General features: G+C 31.9%; 1 protein-coding gene across 6 annotated transcripts in view; it reads left to right on the top strand.

The window, feature by feature from the left end:
• LOC148620207 (ankyrin repeat and fibronectin type-III domain-containing protein 1-like) overlaps positions 1 to 19,867 on the top strand; it is a 208,995-nt gene that overhangs the window by 137,183 nt on the left and 51,945 nt on the right. For 3 of the 6 annotated variants that reach the window (XM_088580895.1, XM_088580893.1, XM_088580896.1), the window contains exons 4-5: positions 4,737 to 4,894; positions 9,538 to 9,672. In XM_088580895.1, coding sequence (XP_088437021.1) covers positions 4,737 to 4,894; positions 9,538 to 9,672 — 293 coding nt within the window. Of the gene's footprint in view, positions 1 to 3,416; positions 3,556 to 4,736; positions 4,895 to 9,537; positions 9,673 to 18,334; positions 19,122 to 19,867 lie in introns of those variants that run through there. The other 3 variants (XM_088580899.1, XM_088580898.1, XM_088580897.1) reach the window with 2 other exon arrangements.

Genomic DNA, 19,867 nt, shown 5'->3' with positions numbered 1-19,867 from the left:
CCCTTTTGGTTGTAAACATAAGCTGCATTTTTTCCTGTGTACAAGTACCGAAGGGTTTTTGCTATTATGCTTTTAATTACTATGGGTTTGGTTTTTAACGTGTTCTGAAACTGCTTCAGTATTTGTTTATAAAAATTGTCTGACTAGAACACAGAGTTATTATTGATTGCGAATTTGTGACTAAAGCAAAAAAAATTCTGATTTTTGCAGTGTTGATAAATAATGTTAAAAAATTTCATAATACAAAGGTAGTCACATTTTTTTGCAAGAAGTAAAAGAGCATTGCAATAACTTTTCAATTTTCAATATATGTAAACTGACCTAGTGTCTAAGACCCAAAAAAATAATATGTCTGTTTCCTGCTACCTATCATAGTATTTTTTTGCCTACCCTAAATAATTTATGACCATTTCAGCTCAAGCACTGATAAAGGCTAAATTGTTTCTCCAATAACTCAATGTACAATATTTTTGAATAATAAAATTATCTCCCTGGTAGCAGGAAGCAAAACAATTTTTTTTGGCCATAAGTGAAAAAATCCCTCTGTCAATAAGACATACAGTTCACAATATCAGTGCACCAGGTCCACCTACCGGGTTTTAGTGGAGTCCATGTTGCTCATAACTTTTAATTCTGTGTTAGTTTTATTTTGGTTGTTTCATATTTGTTGTTGTATGTATCTGTTTTCTTTGTCTAGTCTTTATCTCTGGATTTACAGTTCAATTTCTGGTTTCCAATACTCTCAATGTACTAAATGGCAATATTAAATATTCAACCAGATTTTACTTAACTATGACAATTTGGCTTGTTTTTGAGTGTTTTGTATGAATTCTGTACTTGAACTTCAGTTGACATTGCATTTCTGTCCCCTGTTTTGAAGACAATGAATGGTATAGAGAATTCATCTAATTCAATCTCAGTTTATTTTTACTTCTTTCAACTATGGTCAAGACTTCTCCCATTTAAGTTTAGAATCCCTACAGAAAAACCTTCAACTCTACATACGACTTTAAAGTACTGGAATATTTGTGGATTTCCCAGAAGTCAGAGTGGACATTTGTTCTCCACATTAGATCGTCCTAATTCAGTTAACAAATAGAATTCCCGTCAGCCTCAAAGAACAGCCTATAATTAATGTTTGATGAATGGGCTGATATTTTATCTAATATTCAGCTAGTGGCCTATACTCGATCTTTTTCACTGTGATGGAATTCAATGTTTGATCTTCAAAGTGAAAAGTTGATGTCAAGAGATTACACAATGTTTATCCTCTGAGAATTTGTTACGTTAATTAAGAAAACTGTGAATTGCGAGTTTTGATGTCTTTTTTGACATTCTCTTATTGAAAGTTGGTGAAAAGTAGTCAGGAAGTTTACTCAAGAGTTTTGCGGTAATTTCATAATTTTTTGCTACATGCCGAAAATAGGATTAATAAATTGATGTTTCACCTCAAAACAAGTGAGAATTACCTCAAAAGAAGGAAGTTATCAATAAAAAGAAAAAGTGGCCTTAAGTAGATTACAATGTTATTTGTGTTGCAGAAATAGTAATTTATTTTGTCTCCTTCCATTCATTAAGTGTTTAAATAGGATTGTGCTTAAAAGTTATAAAAGCGCTTTTATGTTGATAAGGAACTTGTGGAAGCATTGACTTTTCATACTATATTGGTTATTAATGAAATGTTGCCATAACTGTGTGCAATTGTTTCTATGTATGTCTTGAACTGTTATGAACTTGTCAGTGGTTTACAGTTTATTCGTGGTCTGTGCAGTACTGTTAATTACTTGTCAGTAAATTGCAGTTTATTTGCAGACTTTGTAGTACTGTCCCTTGTCAGTGTTTGGCAGTGTATTTGCGGACTGTCCAGTACTGTTACTAACTTGTCATTAGATTGCAGTTTAGTACTGTCTTCATTTTGACAGTTGATTTTAGTTAAGTAATGACTATGCAGTACTGTTACTATCATAATTTGTCAGTTGTTTGCAGTGTATTCTATGGACTGTGCAGTTCTGTCACTAACTTGTCAGTATTTTGCAGTATATTTCTGGACTGTGCAGCATTGTAACTAACTGTATTGCATATAGTAAGATGTTAGACTGCACTATAATTACTGCAAATTCGAAAAAAAGAAGAGAAAGTATGATTTTGGATTGTGCAATAATGTTCCAAACTTTCACACAAGACTGGAAAGAAGTTTATCTGTGTTCCACTGTTATTAAGTTGATACAGTCTTTATAGTAGACTTCTCAGTACCGTTCAGTGCTGTTACAAACTACCACAGTGGAAATGAGCATAATGTTTCAATAGTACAAGGTTAAAACCCTTGTATGCAAAAAAATGTTTGGGTTTCTGAATGTTCCATTATTGCAAAGGATAAGAACTTCATTTAGGAAAGAGACCAGGTAAGCCAGAGATTTTTTTTGCAATACAACAATCAGCACAACTGCTTCTTTTGTAAATTTCTAGCCATGTTTTTTTTTTATCATACAAAATTTTATTTGATATTAGTGAGGTTAAACAAAGTACTTGAATGTTTTTTATGATGCAATATTTTAAGAGAATCTGATTCAATTGCACAATTCAAGCCATTTATTGTTGGCAGTCATAAAAATTTTATGGTATCACAATGCTGTGTTTTAAGAAAAAATGCCAGATTGCATTTTTTTTGTTATTTACAAAATTTTTTACTGTAAAGGTAACTTTTATTCTTGGGTATCCATTTATGAAGTTTGACAAATTTTTTTATACTTTCTGGATTTGTATTTTGAGGATTTCATTAGGAGAAAGTTTTCAATGAAAAGTTTGCATTTTGCAAGGAGGTTAAATTTGTGGTATTAACCATGAAAAATTGATAATACCTCAAACAATAAATTTCCACATTGTAAAAAAAGTATCTTCGACATTATTAAGAACTTTAAACATTTTCGATTTTCTCTAAAAATTTTGACTTTTTTCTTTTGGGAGGCAGGTATGAAAGTTTAATTTTTGAAAAAAAGTTAGATCTTGAATATCTTTCTCTTGACACATCCAATCAATGGTGACATTTTATTTGAAACTTTCATTTCATTATTGAAACCTCATTATCACTTTGTTGAAATCATAGTTAATTAAACAACAATGAAATTGATGACTAAATACAGGAAATCAATTTCAACAAACTATTTAAAATTTTTAATATATCATTGAATGGAATTCAAAGTAAATATTTGAAATTTTAATTAAATTTTGTGGACCAAAATCGTATTTAAAGCCTAATTTTGCATGTAAACAATATGGTTTTGTATCGTCATAAGAAGAGCATTGTTACAATTCTGAATATTAAATTTCTGAAATATACAATTCTTTATAATGAATTGACATCTCAGATGGTAACTTGTGATAAACAAACCCTTATTATTTTAACATGATGTTGGGACTTGTTTTTTATACTATGAAATGGATATATGAAAATGTTTTGGATATCTTCAAGTTATGTAACTTCAAATATTTACTTTTATAACTGTGTATTTAAAACATGGGTTCTGGAATATCTACAAGTTACCAATTTGAAAGAAGGTAAAACAATTATTATGACATAGCAGTTAAAATTTCAAAAATAATTTGCTTATAAATACTGGTACAGTATATATGCAAGGGAGACTGATAAAGTATTATAAGGGTTTGTTTAACTGATAAAGTATTCAGTTCTATGAGTTCGTTTAAATTACCAAATGGAATATATGAGAAACTATTTTATCATAGTTTGCCTTTCATTTCCTCCAAACAAACTGGAGACAGAAAGAATTCATATTACTGGTATCTAGCACTACAAAACCTGATTTAATCTACCATTTCTATTGGAAATGCCTGTGCCAAGTCAGGACTGTTGCGGTGGTTTCCAACTTCCCAGTTTTTCCCCTTATATTCCTATTTGTTCAACAGACTTTCATTTTTGATTATTTCTTTAGACATTTTTGGGCAATTTTATTACTAAAATTCATTGCATCTGGCTGTAGTACATCCATTTGTCAATTTGTCTTCCACACAATTTAAATTGAAGTTGAAATACATGTAAATTACGGTAAGGAATTTTTGTAATTTTTACCATGGTGTCAGAGAATTCACTTAATACACCCCTGGCTTATAAGAGTGGCAGCTTTATTGCAATTACCTCCTTGTCTGTTCATTATTTACCCATCTGTCATTCTGTTAGGTCTTCTCAACTTTGATTAAATGGAATACTCTGAAATTTAGTATATTGCTTTTCATTGCAACTTTTACAATGTCTCTCCTTTCTCGGTTTGACACGAATGACTGAGTTGGATATTTTTAACATTTTTAAAAATATTTTTAAACATTAATTTTTTGTAAAGTACATCATGTTAACTTTAACTCAGTTTTGCTGTTAAATGTATAAGATAAAATAGGATCCCCAGAGATCGTCCTTTATCAAGGAACTAACATCTTCGAAAATAGGCAAAGGGAATTCCTTGAACAGATCTTGTTTTTCTTCACTGTGTGATGAGCATTCCTGACATATACTTCTGCCAGGTTAAGGTTTGGGGTAGAGCAAGAGAACTTTCCTCACAGAAGCATTATATTGGGCATCGCAGAGGCTACTCTACATTTCAGATGAAAGGGTCTATGGACCATTCACAAAACATGATAGTTGTTGACGTTTTCATTAGTTTCACTGATTTTCCAATGATGAGAAGAGATGCCTCCAAATAATCTTAATTCTCTATTTATTTTTTCAGTAACAAGAAAAGACAACTACACAGATCAAAGACATTACCAATTATCCATACCCCTATCCAGTGTACTGAGGGAGATGAACTACCAGGGTGCCAACACATGGTCCAAGGGTCCAGTGAAGGTGCTCCAAGATGGTACAATAGGAGTCCAGATAGTTCTGGTGAGTTCTGTGTACTGGAACCAATCCATATGAAATTTAAACATTGTTGTTTGTTAGGGTGATACAAGGTTTATGGAGGTTACATGGTCTGTAACTTTTTCTTGATGAACTGAATCATTCAGAATTCATAATAAAAGAGATATTTGATGGGGACATGACATGCTTGTATCACCTCCTGTCTGACATTTTTCAAGACTGATACTTAAAAATAATTGAAGGTACATGTACATGCAAATATATATGGACTTGTAGATCACTTTAAAAATAAATATATCATAATTTGTTGACAGTGAAGGTAAAAAAATAGAACCTAAATGATATTGACATTATTTGTGTCTACATGATTAGTTTGATCGTAAACACGATTACATACAATTTTATTTAGGAACTACATGTAGATACTTTATTGTGCAGAAAGGGAGAGAAAAAGGGGAGCACTGTAAATATCATGATCACATAGAGATCTCCAAGATTAATTATATCAATGAGTGGGTGGTACAAATGTATATTGGAGTCACCTTGTTTGTCTGTCTGTCTGTATGACTTTCATTGCAGGTATCTTGACTACCAATGGATTGATTGATTTTATATTTGGTATGTGGCTTCGTATTGGTTGGGCATACGTTGTAACATATTTTGGTGAATGTCCAGTATCAACTTTCAGTTTTGTAGGAGTTTGCCTATTTTCACTGTATGGAATGGTAAATAAAATTTTAATCACAGAAATCTTTGCTTCCACTGGACCAATTGATTTCAAATTTGGTATGTGACTTTATATAGGTGAGGCGTAGATTGTAAGTGATTTCGGTGGCTCTCTATTTCCTACAAGTGCCATACAAGTGAAAATATACCAAGTAAAACAATGCATGCAACTTAATGGCTGTCTATTCTTCATGTGGGAAGACAAATTTTTATTAGTGGGTAGATTTATGCATATATTTTTTTTACTTTTTTGGAACACATTATGCAACTTTCACTTGAAAGATTCCATTAGATCACATGTTCATGCCATATACTGTGGTCTTTAGAGGGATTGCATGCCATCATGCAAAGGAGTGATTAAATCAGAAAGAATTTTAGATGTTAGCTCTTGACTTATTATCTTCAGTAAGTGCAATTAATGGGCGGAGGTCATTTGTCGGACTTCAGTCAAATATAGGTTAATTGAATGATTATTGCAATATGTAGCAGTTATGGAAATTCAAGGTCAACTGATAATGGAATGATTAAAGATTGAGTACAGTGAAACCTTTCTAATTCAACCCTGTATATATAAAAAAAATCTGTCTAATCTGAGCCCTGTAAATGAATTGAAATCAGTTATGTCAGAATTTAGATTAGATGGGAAGTTATATCTTAAATATTTTAAATTTAATCAACTAATATGCATATTCTTCATTTCATATCTACCGGTAATAGAAAACAGTATTGGAAATTTCCAGGTTATAATTGCCTTATTAACATTGTCAACCAGTTAACTGGTTAACTGATCCAAAATTCTAATGGTTAACTGGTTAACTGATCCAAAATTCTAACGGTTAACTGGTTCGTAATTTCAGATTATTTTGACAACGGTAGTATGAACCTGACACCTTATGATGTCGTATATCAGTTTGAATGTTATTTGAACCAGGGTAAACCATACACCAGTCTATTAACTGGACATATTTCACAGTCCAAAAGGGGACTCTGTTTTGACTGATTCCATTGTGTTTGATCTGTATCAAAGGCAAATGAGTAATGGCTAATTTTGCCAAAATATAGTTGGAACATTAAACCATGGATATGTCAACCAAACGCATGCATAATTAGCACCCCAGAAGAACATTGACAGATACCAGGCCCCCATTTATGCCCCCCTTTCAGAGTTTCTGGATCTGCCACCACAGGAAGACAAACATGACTTATAAAAAAAGTGGGTGATATAGTTGTATTTTTATTTTTTTAGGTTAATACAAAATATCTCCTATTTCATAAAATAATATATTCATCTTCAAATTCCTTGAAAATATTGACTTTTGTCTAAGTGTTTTCTTCCACTCATCAAATAGGTTTTTTTAAATCGTAGATAACAAAACATTAATTTATGTATTCAGGACTTTTGAGGGGTAAATATTCTCTGCTTACACCCCTTCTATCCAAGCCAGATTGTTTACCTACAGTAAAAGACAAATTGCTATTATTGTTTTACAGCCTAATTTGTGTTGACTTTTCCCAATCTCTTGGATGAAAAATCATTACTGATGATATATACATCCAGGAAAATGTTCATAGGATTCTAAAATTTACCACAGCTCAAATTTCTACAGCTAAGCAAATCTTTGACACATAAATCAGGGAGAATCATTTGGTCAATCAGCTTTCTAAGGAAAGAGGGTTACAGACCTATATATAATCTTGTTACATCTAAGCTGATTGGTTTATGGAAAAATTTGAGTCTGGGACAAAAAAATTAGGTCAATAAATAGGATGTAAATCAGACTGGTCTGTCAGTACTGGTCAGTACACAATATTGGAACTACTTGGTGTAGTATTACACAAGGAGTAGGTTTGACAATTGGTTTTGGTAATGATTAAATAAGTATGTGATAAAACCAATTTTTAGATCACCTGGCCCTAGGCCATGTGAGCTATTGCCATCATTTGGCACCATACATCGTCATTGTCGTCGTCCGTCATTGTAAACAATTTTTCAAATCTCTCCTCCTCTGACACTAATTGGCAAATTAGAACCAAACTTGGTATGAATGTTCCTTGGGGTATCATGCTTAGAACTGGTGTGGGGATTTTAGATCTGTCAAAAACATGGCTGCTGTTTCTAAAAATAGAACAAAGGGGTCAGTCAGAAGTTTTCTCATATATCTCCAAAACTGTTAGGTTTAGCCGAATTCTTTCATTTGCTGAAATGATCCTTACTATTAGGCCCACAAAAGTCTCCAGGGATCAAATTTGTCAGATGACTACAAAAGTTTATGGGGATCAAAGTTTTTGGACAACTCCATGTTAGAGTTAATGCCTTTGAAATGCAAAAAATTATGTTTTTAGCTGTTTTCACCCAATATCCTGGAAACTATAATAGATAGAATAAAACTTTTAATTGATGAAATGATCCTTATGATAAGGCCTACCAAAGTCTACATGAGTCAAAATTGTAGGACAACTCCTTGTTTGAGTTGTTGCCCTTGAAAGGTAAAACTTAAACAAGGCGAGCGATTCCGGTTCCTGGGAGTCTCTTGTTTTTTGTTTAAATCTATTCAATACATTTTAGGAACTATTGTTCATGAGGTACAAATTTTCATTTTTTTCATGGTTTGCAGAAAAACCATGAATTTAAATTCCAAATAAAATGTTAAATTTCAATTAAAATGACAGTTAAAAACGGTTTATGATTTGGATGCAAAACTGGAAGTTAATGGAAGGGACTTCCCAATGATTTGTATGTAAGTTTACCCTAGGGTTATCACTAGATACTACTGGTCCTTTTCATTTGTTGGTTAATTAATGCGCTTCATAACAAACTTATATTGGATGTCTTATCCCTAAATAATTTCAAGAACTTTTAGGCAATGCCATCATTTTTTTCTAATTAAATTCATTGTAGCACACCCTATTTAATATTACGTAGTTATATTTGGTTGTTATTATTACCATTTAAATTGTTTTTAGCACCGTGTACATGAATGTTATGTCTTTTCATAGAAACTTACATCTTCATCTTGACAGAAATGACTGTTAAAGAATTAACCGAGTTTCCTTAATCTTTGTTAAATGATTAACTTATATGTATATATCTTCTTCACTTTTCTATTTTAAGGTTTGTCTAGTGATATTTCATTCCCAGAAGTATATTAGAGCCCTAGATTTACCATGATTTAGCTTTTTTTAAGCCCACAGTTGTTTAGAAATGCTTTGACTTTCAATTAATTTGGAGTTGTATTTTTTTTTGTCAGTTTGGGGTGCTGTATGGATAAATTATGTCTGGCATTGGTCTGAAAATTCAGAAATGATGCAGTTTTATAACTTTTTCCAAACACTAATTCAGGTTTGCTTTTTTCAAACTGGATACATGTGCAATGAATTATTATCAGTGTTTCATCTATATTATACTGTGTGGGGGCTATATTGCAATCAACTTGTCTGTCTGTTACACTTTTTTTGTAACAGAGTTTCTCCGAATCTATTGAAGGGAATAATATTTAGTTAATTTGCTTTCTTATAATGACTTGTACCCTCTCTCCACTTCCCTAGTTCATTGCTCATCTACTTCCTGTTCACAGATGGACTTAGTAGTTTTTTTTATGGGCCGCATAATGGAAATCTTCATAACAGATTCTTAGCTTATACTGTAGGGAATGCTTAGATATGTCATGTATTACTTTCTCATGGTGGCTTGTATCCTTTCTCTGCATTTTAGGTTTGTTGGTCATCAAATTCCAGTTTACCAATCATCTTTGTTTAGGTGGTGCATAATGCAAATTTTCTTACCAGATTTCTCAGTTTCTACTGAAATGAATGCTTAGATATTAGGTATATTGCTTCTGCATGCGAATTGTACTGTGTCTCCCTTTCCAGCTTTGACTGAAATGATTGAGTAGGTGTATTCCTAGCACGACATAGTGTGCAATATCTGTTTTTTTTTACAGAGTATTCAGGATCTTGTGGAAGTGAGAATTACAGCAGAACCAAAAACAGGTCGAAGAAGTATCGGGTTAGGAGCCTCAGCAGGGAAAGGAAAACACAGAGAAGATCAAAACGAAACTCTGCAGATTCAGATCAAAGTAAGTGTCTTTCATACAGTCTGTGTATTAAAAAAAAAGTGTGTATGGCTTTAAGATATGAAAGTTTGTTTCAAACAATGTAAGTAGTATTAATCTTGTGAACATTTCTTTACATGATCGGTTGTTGTCTTAGGTGTGATCCTCAACAATTTAATTTTGAAATGTAAATCGTGCTGTCCTGTTACATATTTAACAAGTTTTGCACTTGGTTTTAATTTTGAAATCTAAAATTATTGAATGGAATGTGCAAGGTAATTTCTCCACTATCCTATAGTTTGGATTATTATGAAGTTGCCCTATTCTATATATTATATTATTATAGTTGTTAGATTTTAAGCTTGCAAAAGAGTCTGTTTATGTCATAGCAGTAGCAGGCGATTACAGTTAGGTTAAAAAAAAACAAAAAAAACTGTTAATGTTAATAATAAGTTATTTTTGTAGAAAATTCCCCTTTCTGAACTGGATTTTGTTGGTATGAAAATTGTTGATATTTTGAGTTACCTACCTTGGACTTGAATGTAGTATATTGGAAGGGCAAAACCTTATCTATAATTTGAGTATTCGGATGACATTAAAATTGCTTGTTTATAATGGCTGAATAGAAATTCTTGTACTATATAGCTCATCAAAGCACTCTTACTGCTGTCCCACTTTTCAGTCTTTTGAATTTTTTGACATCTTGATTAAAAGTGTCAATTTCATATCTTATGAAATATACGCTTTTTAAATGAAATGAACCCCCAGATAAACATAACTGTTGGACTTATAAATGGGGTAATGACTTAAATGAGTTGAAAAGAGGAATTTAATGGTAAAATTGCCTATTAATTACAATAGTTTTGTAAAGTTTTTTTTTAAATTTTGAAACTTTTGTGTCCTTCAACAATGTAATGTTTGAGATCAATTAAATCTCATTGTTGGAAAAAAAGGGGGATATCTTGATTTTGAATGGAGGTCAGACATCAGTTGATAAAAATTTATTGAGATTTCCTATCACATAAAATTCCTCAAAACCGATAGACATTGAATGTCTTTTGTTGGGATCACTAGTGTACAGACCTGGGTTAAGCTATTGTATATGACCTTTGAGAAATGCATTTGTGACATAAATTTTTTTAGGCAGTTTCGATACAGTAAAAGACAATGATGACTGTTTTTTGTTGTCGCTCTAATGAAAGAACGGTGCTGCATTGTTGAGAGGGGGTAACAATGTATTTTTAGATAAAACACTTTGTTGTATAGCTAAACAATGAAGGGTGATAAATGAGAAATTTAAAAAAAGAAAAAACAAATCAAAGTATTTTTTTTTATTTTGTAAACCACTCTATAATAAAATGGATTTCAATGACACTTAATACCAAAAACTGTGTATGAATGTTGTAACACTGTATAAAATTTTATGAGATAAGTGATTCTGAATTTCAATGAAGTCATTTGAACAATGGCTATCCATTTGTGAGGGTGCTATATATTGTATCCCTATATCTTTTATGTTAAATAAGCAAAGAACAAATTGATTTCCTGATCAGTGACTTGGCGAAAAAAGCAGGTTAATGTTTTGCCAAGGTGCAAGAAGGTTTTGATTTATTACCACAATCACTCAGAAATTCTATTGACCTCTGGAACCATATTTACAAAATCTGGGATAAAATGGTAAATTAATCTATTTATTACTCCCTGTTACATCATTTACAATAATTGCATCTATATACCTTACTAGTAGAATACTATAGAATTTACAACCACATCAAAGACAGTTAGATAACTGTAACTCCCATTTAGGGAATAACCAATTAACTGGGCAGTTAATATTTCTATGTAATTATACTGCAGGGACTTTAAGAAATATTTCATAAATACATAGGTTTTTTTTCTAATGACTTTGATGCTTTCTCAAAGCAAGTTTTTGGCAGGTGATCGACCGATTTACCTAGTTACCGAGTATCTTGTATCTGAATTGAGAATTCTTGTTGATGTTTTTTTTTTTGTTTCTTTCTCAGATAGTTGGAGTTGGTTTTATGTAATGCATCTACATTCAAACCTATTTTAGTGACCATCTGTTTTCAGCAATAACCCATCTTAAAAGACTATGATTTAAATATCTGTATCTGGTGTATTGTGGGTAAAATTACCTGTTTATTAAGACCACCTGTCCTATGTGACCATGATTTTGCTCTCTGGTTCAAGGTCATTTTGCATGGTATTAACATTGATGAAAGTTATTTTCCTGAATTATTAGCCTTGATGAGTGTTAACTTTTGATTGAAAGCAGTATTATTGCAATAATCACTTTTGCATATATATTTTTAATTCCTGTATGTTTTTGTTGCAATAATATTTGCAAGAACTATTGTGAATCCTATCTATTATTGCACGATTGTTTTTGCATGAACTACTTTAAAGCCATTGTGTTTTTCATTAATCACATTTACAAGTACCATGGTAATTCTTGTGTACTATTGCAAGAATTTCTGTCAATTCTCTATGGATTTTTTTGCGATAATCTTTTTGCAAGTACTGTTTTTGTTCCTTCCAAAAATTGTATAGGTGATAATCCATTATTTTGGTTTGGCAATATTAAGTGGTCTATGACGTTTTTTCTCCTTGATTTCATGTGACAATGCTTATGATGACTGATTGATTGATTACTGTCTTTTAATGCTGTTTCAGTGACCAGGGCCAATAAACCTTATCTATGTTAAGAACAATGCTGACAATGACAATGCCTATTTAATTTACATGTACAATAGCAAAGTGGTTGTTGCAACTTGGATGTAAACAAATTTAAAATTCTGAACCAGGTCATGCAGCCTATTCCCTCCTGTCCAGTGATGTTTGTTATTTTGTCTAGATATCAGGGTCATGTTTAATTATCAGAAGATTTTATTCCATAAATATATCTGGATCTGTATTGTTACATGACAGCTATCAATACAGTCCATTAGTGAAAGTCAGTCTTGATTAAATCTATATTGTCACCTGAGGCCCTTTCTTGGCTTTTAGTATCAGATTTTCACCTGAGTATTTCTGAAGTTTAACAGTCTATTACTACCATAGTTACAGGTAAATTTGGAATTATGTATTTGATAGCAAAATTTGGAAATATTTTGGTTCAAGATTACTTAAGAGTTATCCATGTTGCCTGTTTTGAATATACAAGTTCATAGTTTTCAGTGGCGGATCCAGAGTTTTAGGTAAAAAGGGGGGGGGGAACAGGGGCCAAAAAAAAGTTCTTGACAGGATCACTGGTGAGGATGACGAAATTAGTGTTTTTCATGATTTAACACAATTTTTCATCAATTTTTTTCTAAGGGTGGCCCCCCCTGGATCCACCACTGGTTTTCACTTTGGTTGTCAAGTGGTGCCATGGTCACCTTGCATGTGGTTGTTTGACATGAAGTCATTCTGATATTTATGAAAATTTATAGCAGATTGATATCTATAAGTCTGAACTATATCAGTGGCAGACAGATGGACAGAGTAGAGTGGGTGCTAGACTTGCTTTCACTTCATGACCATTTAAGAATTGAAATGTCCGAAACTATCAATATCTTTTCTTATGCAGCCCCATTTAAATAACAAAGGCATAAAGTTTTACCATTGTCCACATGTATCCCCTTTTCAATCCTCCACAAAGTAGCTAGGGATGCACCCCTTTGTTTTTCATGCACATAAGAGTAGTTGAAGTATATAGATGCAACCCTCTCCATTTTTCCCACCAGCAAGATTTCTGAGGCATTTTGTTTCATTTTTTGTCCATCTTCCCCCATTTTTGTCCCTCCCCAATAAACATCTGCTATTTTTCTTAACCAAACCATGAGAATACAGCTATTTGATTTTTTTTTTTTTTTTTTTTTTTTTTTGGGGGGGGGGGGACGTGGATTAAATTTGAAAAAAAAGGGCAAGATGGTAGCATATGGTAAAAAAAAATCCAGGATAACCATTTGGGAAAAAAAAAGGTGGATGCATCTGTTGAAAAAAAACCAGGTATACATCATGAAAAAAATAAATCCAGGACAGGCTGGAATCAAAAATAAAAAGTCAGGATGTTCTTAACACACAAAAAAAAACATCTAGGACGATAAATTTGGTCCTAGCCCCCTTAAAATTTATATGGTTGCTCCCTTACAAGGTGCAACATTGCCATGACACTTGCTGCTATGGAAGTGCTATGGTTGGCAGATATTATAAAATTCAACTTAACAACAGTTCTCATACATGTACAATCACAAACCTGCAAACATTTAACTAAGAAGGTTACCTGTGATTTGTTCAAAAATAGGTGAAAAAAGGCTAATTTTTTAAGCAATGAAAATAGCTTCTTGTTTTATATTGCCTGGTGTTGATAATTTTACCACAAATATTTACATTTGCCAAAATTATATGAAATTGATGTGAGCAAGGAAGAAAACATGTTTTGATTAATAGTACCAGGTCTAATATTTTCAAGGTCTTGACAAAACCAAAGTGAAAATTCTGGCAGATTTACAGTACATAATATAATTATTTTTTTCTTTAGCTTGTTAATAATGAATAACAAAATAGTGTTAGTTTTTATTATGGTTTTAGCTAATTACACAAAAAAGGATGACAGCAGGCTTAACTCATTGTAAGGAATAACAAAAGCAATTTGTCTTATTATGTGGAATTAGTTCAAAACCATTTGAGCATTGTACTTTTCTCAGGAAAGAGAAAGAATAATTCTTATCATTTTTAAAAAAAACTGTTGCCCGTGTTCAGTTCTTTTATAGAACTATCAAAGGGCCAAATACAAATATTGCCTTACCAGAAATAAATCTGTAAATTCAGGTATTGTTTAGAAAACATTTAGTTTTATTCAGGAAAAAGATATATGTGCTTCTGGGATTTATTTAAGTTTAAGTCTCCATCATCAGGAAGAAGAGGTAAGAGTAATATCTACTCTGAAATATGTCTTAACAGTACTCCTGTGGCATTGAAGAAATTGTTCTGTTTGGTTTACACAGGTTCAAATTGCATTTTTTATGTATTCTTTTTTGTTTTTTATTTTATTTTATATTTTTTTGTTTTTGTTTGTTGGTTTGTTTTTTTTTTTCATGGTTCAGTTGAAACTAATTTGAGTTCCAAGCAGAGGCTACACTAAGATGCAGTAACTAAATATCCTTGAAAACGGATGAAGTCATAGGCTGTTCAATTCCTTTTATATTTTTAAAAGGTATTGAAACATTTTATGCTTTTTATTTACCTGTAAACATTTGTCCTTTCTGTTACATTGATTAGAAGGAAATAATTTAAAGAATAAATTGCAAGATAATCCTGATACATGGCACGTGGGGAGGCAGTTGCGTGCTGCATGCAATCCTTGGAAAATAGGTCCAGGAAATTCCGCATAAATACCTGCCTTTTTGTGCAGTAAGGAAAGAAATATTAAGAACTGCTTTTACAGTAAAAGTCAAATCAAGAGAAACATTTTTACATTACACTTATCAGTATTGAAGTTTTGCATGCTAAAATGTTTAAAAACATGTTCATATGATAGTAAACTGTTCAACATGCAATTCTCCAAAAATGAGTGTATGTACTGCTCCGTATACTTCTTGTACTTAAAGACTTTCAGTATTAGTATACATATATAAAGAATGATTGGTGTCCTTCTTAGCTGTTTGCTTACCGTTATTTAAAACTGAACTCCCCCACTTGATCTTTAGGTTTTTATTTAATGTCTTTATTTTTCCATGACATGAGTATGAGTCCTACTGCAGCAAGCCAGACATGTCTTTTTGTTGGCAGTTTGTTCACACTGACACTAATACTTTAGCATTGATACCTTGATGATTTGCTACATTTCACTGAAATTTTGCATTATACATTTGCTGTCAATTAAATACAAATCATACCAATTACAAAGCTTCTAACACAATCAAAGTGGAAAGAAAACCAGAAAACAAAAAAAAACGAAGAAAACATGCAGTATTACCTATAATACGTAACTATAACGACAAAGAAGCTTTTAGTAGGGTGTTCAATTATGAAGTACTGATGAACCCAATATTATGATGATGTATTGTTATTTAATGGACTCAGCATTGTCTAGTTGTAGCATTTTTTTTCAATACCCTTGATTAATTTAAAGACTGGGCTCCATTAACCTACATAGGTGATTTACAATGATATTGAGGAACATTGCATAATATTTTATGGGGCTCTGGTTATTAGGTTAGGTCTGTGTAATAGTTAATAGTTTAACAGCATCCTGTTGTATTTCTATATTGACAAAAACAAGCCTTGTTCCCTAATGGTTGGAATAAATGTCTATAGTACTGTGGGAAGTACTGATAGATTTTATATAGAGAAACCTGTCAAAATTAACTCTATTTTGAATTGTAGCAGTGGCTGGTTTGGACAGGTGTTTGGTTTACTAAGGTTCAAAATGCATTTAAATTGGTACAAAGGGACTTTTATAAGTGTCTTGTTTGGGCAGGTTTTCCAGTTATTCAGGGTTTGGTATAGACAGGTTTACCGGTTTATCAGGGATTGATATAGACAGGTTTTCCAGTTATTCAGGGATCGGTTTAGACATGTTTTCTAGTTATTCAGAGTTTGGTATAGACAGGTTTGCTAGTTATTCAGAGTTTAGTTTAAACAGATTTTCCAGTTACTCAGGGTTCAGTATAGACAGGTTTTCCAGTTATTCAGGGTTCAATTAAGACAGGTTTTCCAGTTACTCAGGTGTCTGTTTAGACAGGTTTTCCAGTTACTCAGGGGTCGGTTTAGACAGGTTTTCCAGTTACTCAGGGGTTGGTTTAGACATGTTTTCTAGTTATTCAGAGTTTCGTTTAGACAGGTTTTCCAGTTATTCAGGGTTTGATGTAGACAGAATTTTCATTTTTTTTAGGGTTTGGTTTAGACAGGTTTTACTGTATTGGAATTGTCTGCGGTTACATGGTAGCCAATAATTGACAAAGGTTATGCTTGATGAGTCTAGATCTAAGTGTTTGGGCAATTGGCTGTATAATTGACTGCAAAACATGAAAATTGCATGGCAATATAAGATCTCAAGAGAAATTTGCTCCTTTTAAAACGCAAAATATGAAAATTTTAATTAGGAGCAAATGTGGTGATAGGTTTTTGTCAATAAGTAGACAATTAACAAGTAAATTGAACTTGCCTGCTGTATTTAGGGTAACTCTAGGCAAGATGTTTTTTTCAACATTGTTATCACATTTCCAGAAAAATTTCCAAATTCTCAAAAAAGTTTCAGAATTTACAATATCCTTGGAATTTAAAAAGGATTGTGGTTGTTTTGTATGATTTTGTTTTTTTTTTTTTTTTCAAAGTCAAAATGAAGAACTTTTAACTTGTATATAATTTTCGAGTTGTTCACTTTTGGATTTTACTTGGGCTCTGCTTAGGACAGATTTGGGGTTTCAGAAAGATTTGGGGAATTTGTTAAAAAGCAAAACATTCCTTTAATAGTCCTTTTTCATATTCCTGGCTTCATTTTTTAAGATTTTAAGCAAAGGGGAGTAACTTTCTATATATTTGTAATCCGGCAGACTGGTTTACTGTCAAATTGGAGCAATGGACAGCAGTAGAATTCAAATTCAAATATTGAATTTATTAGAGCTGTGGTAAGTACTTAATATATACTTAAAATAGTATAAGTTTCCAAGAAAATTGTTTACTGTTTTGGAGACCCTTTTCTCAATTAGATCCCAAGGTTGTTGGGTGTTGGTGGGTTATGTTCCTTTGAAGAAAACTTGCTAAAGTGGCTTGCATTCCGTAAATATGAAATAGGACTATTATGGTATGCAAATGCCTATACACATTTGTGTTTGATATAGAAAAGGACCAAAAAGTTGGCATTTATAGCCAAAAAGTATTTTTTTTATTATAAATAAGTATCTGATAATGGATATTTATAGGTACACCATCAGTCACGTGTAATGATTATCATATTTTTGCATTTGTTTTTTTTTCTTTTTTCTGTCAATCTGTCACTTTATTTCGTGAATTATTTTCAATGAAATCTCCTACTATTAAAAGAATTAATGTCGCAATAGAAAATCTCAATTTGGTCATTGAACTTGAAAATTTTAATTGATATTATTAATAATGCATAATATTTCTATATAGGTTCTATATTTTCCAATATTTCCTCTAGTGCATTTCTATTGGGAACGTGAAAGTGATCAATATCAGTGTTAGCTTCATATTTATTTCAGTGACACAATTTTTCATTATAAAAACAACTTTGACATTTTGATAAAAGTTTATTTAAACTTGTCACTTTTGTTTGTAAAAAATATTGAAACTAATTTAATTAATTTGTGTAAAAACCTTTTCTAAAATTATTAGCCTACTGCATGCCCATATAGTGTTTCTTTATCATATGATTATTCTTGAATGAGTATTTATTGTATTGACGGTATTTCCCTAAAGGGTGTGATTAGTAAGTTGGAAAGATTCAATTATCAATTGAGTTCTACTCACATTTTAAAAGTAGAATTAGAATTAATCAGCGTATATTTAGTCAAAACTGGATATTATGTATGAGTGATTTTAATCCTTAAGTATTTTTCAATGTGAATCAACAGGTAGATTTTAAATAGAATTGGGTTCAAAACAAAATATGTTTGGACTACCTGTTGGAAATCATTTATGTACATACTAAAGTCCTTAAGACATACCTATCACATCGTGGAGAACATATTTACCATTGTCGAATAGGTACGATATGGATGGCCGTTAACGCAATTTCCAATATATCTTTTTTTACTTATACAACATAGGTGAAAATAGTTGAATGTGTATTGAAGCTAAAGAATGGAATAGGTCATATTGAATATGATTAGCATATTCAATGGGAGTTTTTACATATTTGGTTTTTCGGATGTAATTTTCAAGCGGAGTGTTTTGTGAAAGGAAAGGTTTTAAAGGTATAATAAGCCTGTCGTCAATTTCAGCTTAAATGATAATCACTTGTCAAATTTTTAATGAAGATTATCCTGTGGTGATTTTTTTTTATGGACAGGATGTTCCAATTGCTTTGATTTTGTGATTTTAATCATGGGTTAGAAAGTTCTTGTCAATGTGCACATTAAAATTCTTTTAAAACATGGATATTTGTTATAATGGAAAGGACTTCTGCAGATGACAATGAAACAGTTGTGAGTTTTCTGATTGAAAGATTTACACAGGAAAAAATCATTATTGGTCTATTATGTCGTTCATTGAAAGTTGAGAAAACCGTTTAAAAATGGAAATACAAAAATTCGCTAAAAAGATGTGGAGTCGGAATACGAAAATGGAGGATTTACGCAGAACTGGTTCGTTAAGGGCCAAAAAAGGGTCTCATTCAATTTTAGCAAGGGCCAGAAGTGAGGGATTGACGTCTTATGAGGATATTCCTTTAGAACTACCACAGAGGTCTTTCACACCTTTACCAAATCTACCTCCAATGAGGCCTCGTAAGTATAAAAAAAGTATGCTTTTTAAATTATTTTATGAAGAAATTTGTGAATTTTGAATTACCTGTTATAATGCATTGAGCTGTTTTAGAAAAACATAGGAATTTTGTTTTAGGACTGAGTCAATACATATACATATGGGTCAATTTAAACATTACCAAGTTCAGAAGTTGTAAAACATACAACGATTTATTGCTGGAAAAGAATTTTCCAGGGTTATAAATTTTCGATGTTGTTAGTGGTAAAATCTATCAAAAATAAACCCTTTTTCATGACTTTGTACATGTTTAGATTTGCTTGAACTTTATATGGTCTTTTTCATGTTGATTTATTAATCCTGAATACCGATGCTTGAAATTTTTAAGATATACTTCATGTCACTTGGAGGGCATATATGTTCGCTAAGTCTGACCTAGGTTTATAACTCTCTTTGTTTGTCTCCTTTCTCCCCCGCAAGAAAAAGATATGACATTAATTTTTTGGGGTTTTTATTATGTGTTAATCCTTCAGAGAAAAAGATTAAGGATTAGCAAGGGGATATATTTATTTGAAATTACAAAATTAATGAAATAACAAGTTAGTGTGCCACCCCTGATACCAACCATTACCGATCCACCATTATTTTTTAAAACATGCAATTTGTTTTGTCCACACTTTTAAGGGCACACTTCATTGCTGAAGACATATTATAGACAAAGGAGATAGCAGTCCATGGTACAGTCAATAATGTTAAAACATTTGTATGA

This window comes from Perna viridis, chromosome 4 (genome assembly GCF_037379345.1).
Source record: "Perna viridis isolate PV_CMFRI_1.1 ecotype Kerala chromosome 4, ASM3737934v1, whole genome shotgun sequence".
NCBI classification, from domain to species: domain Eukaryota; kingdom Metazoa; phylum Mollusca; class Bivalvia; order Mytilida; family Mytilidae; genus Perna; species Perna viridis.
The sequence above is the reverse complement of the archived record's forward strand: the minus strand, read 5'-3'. Positions and strand labels throughout refer to the sequence as shown.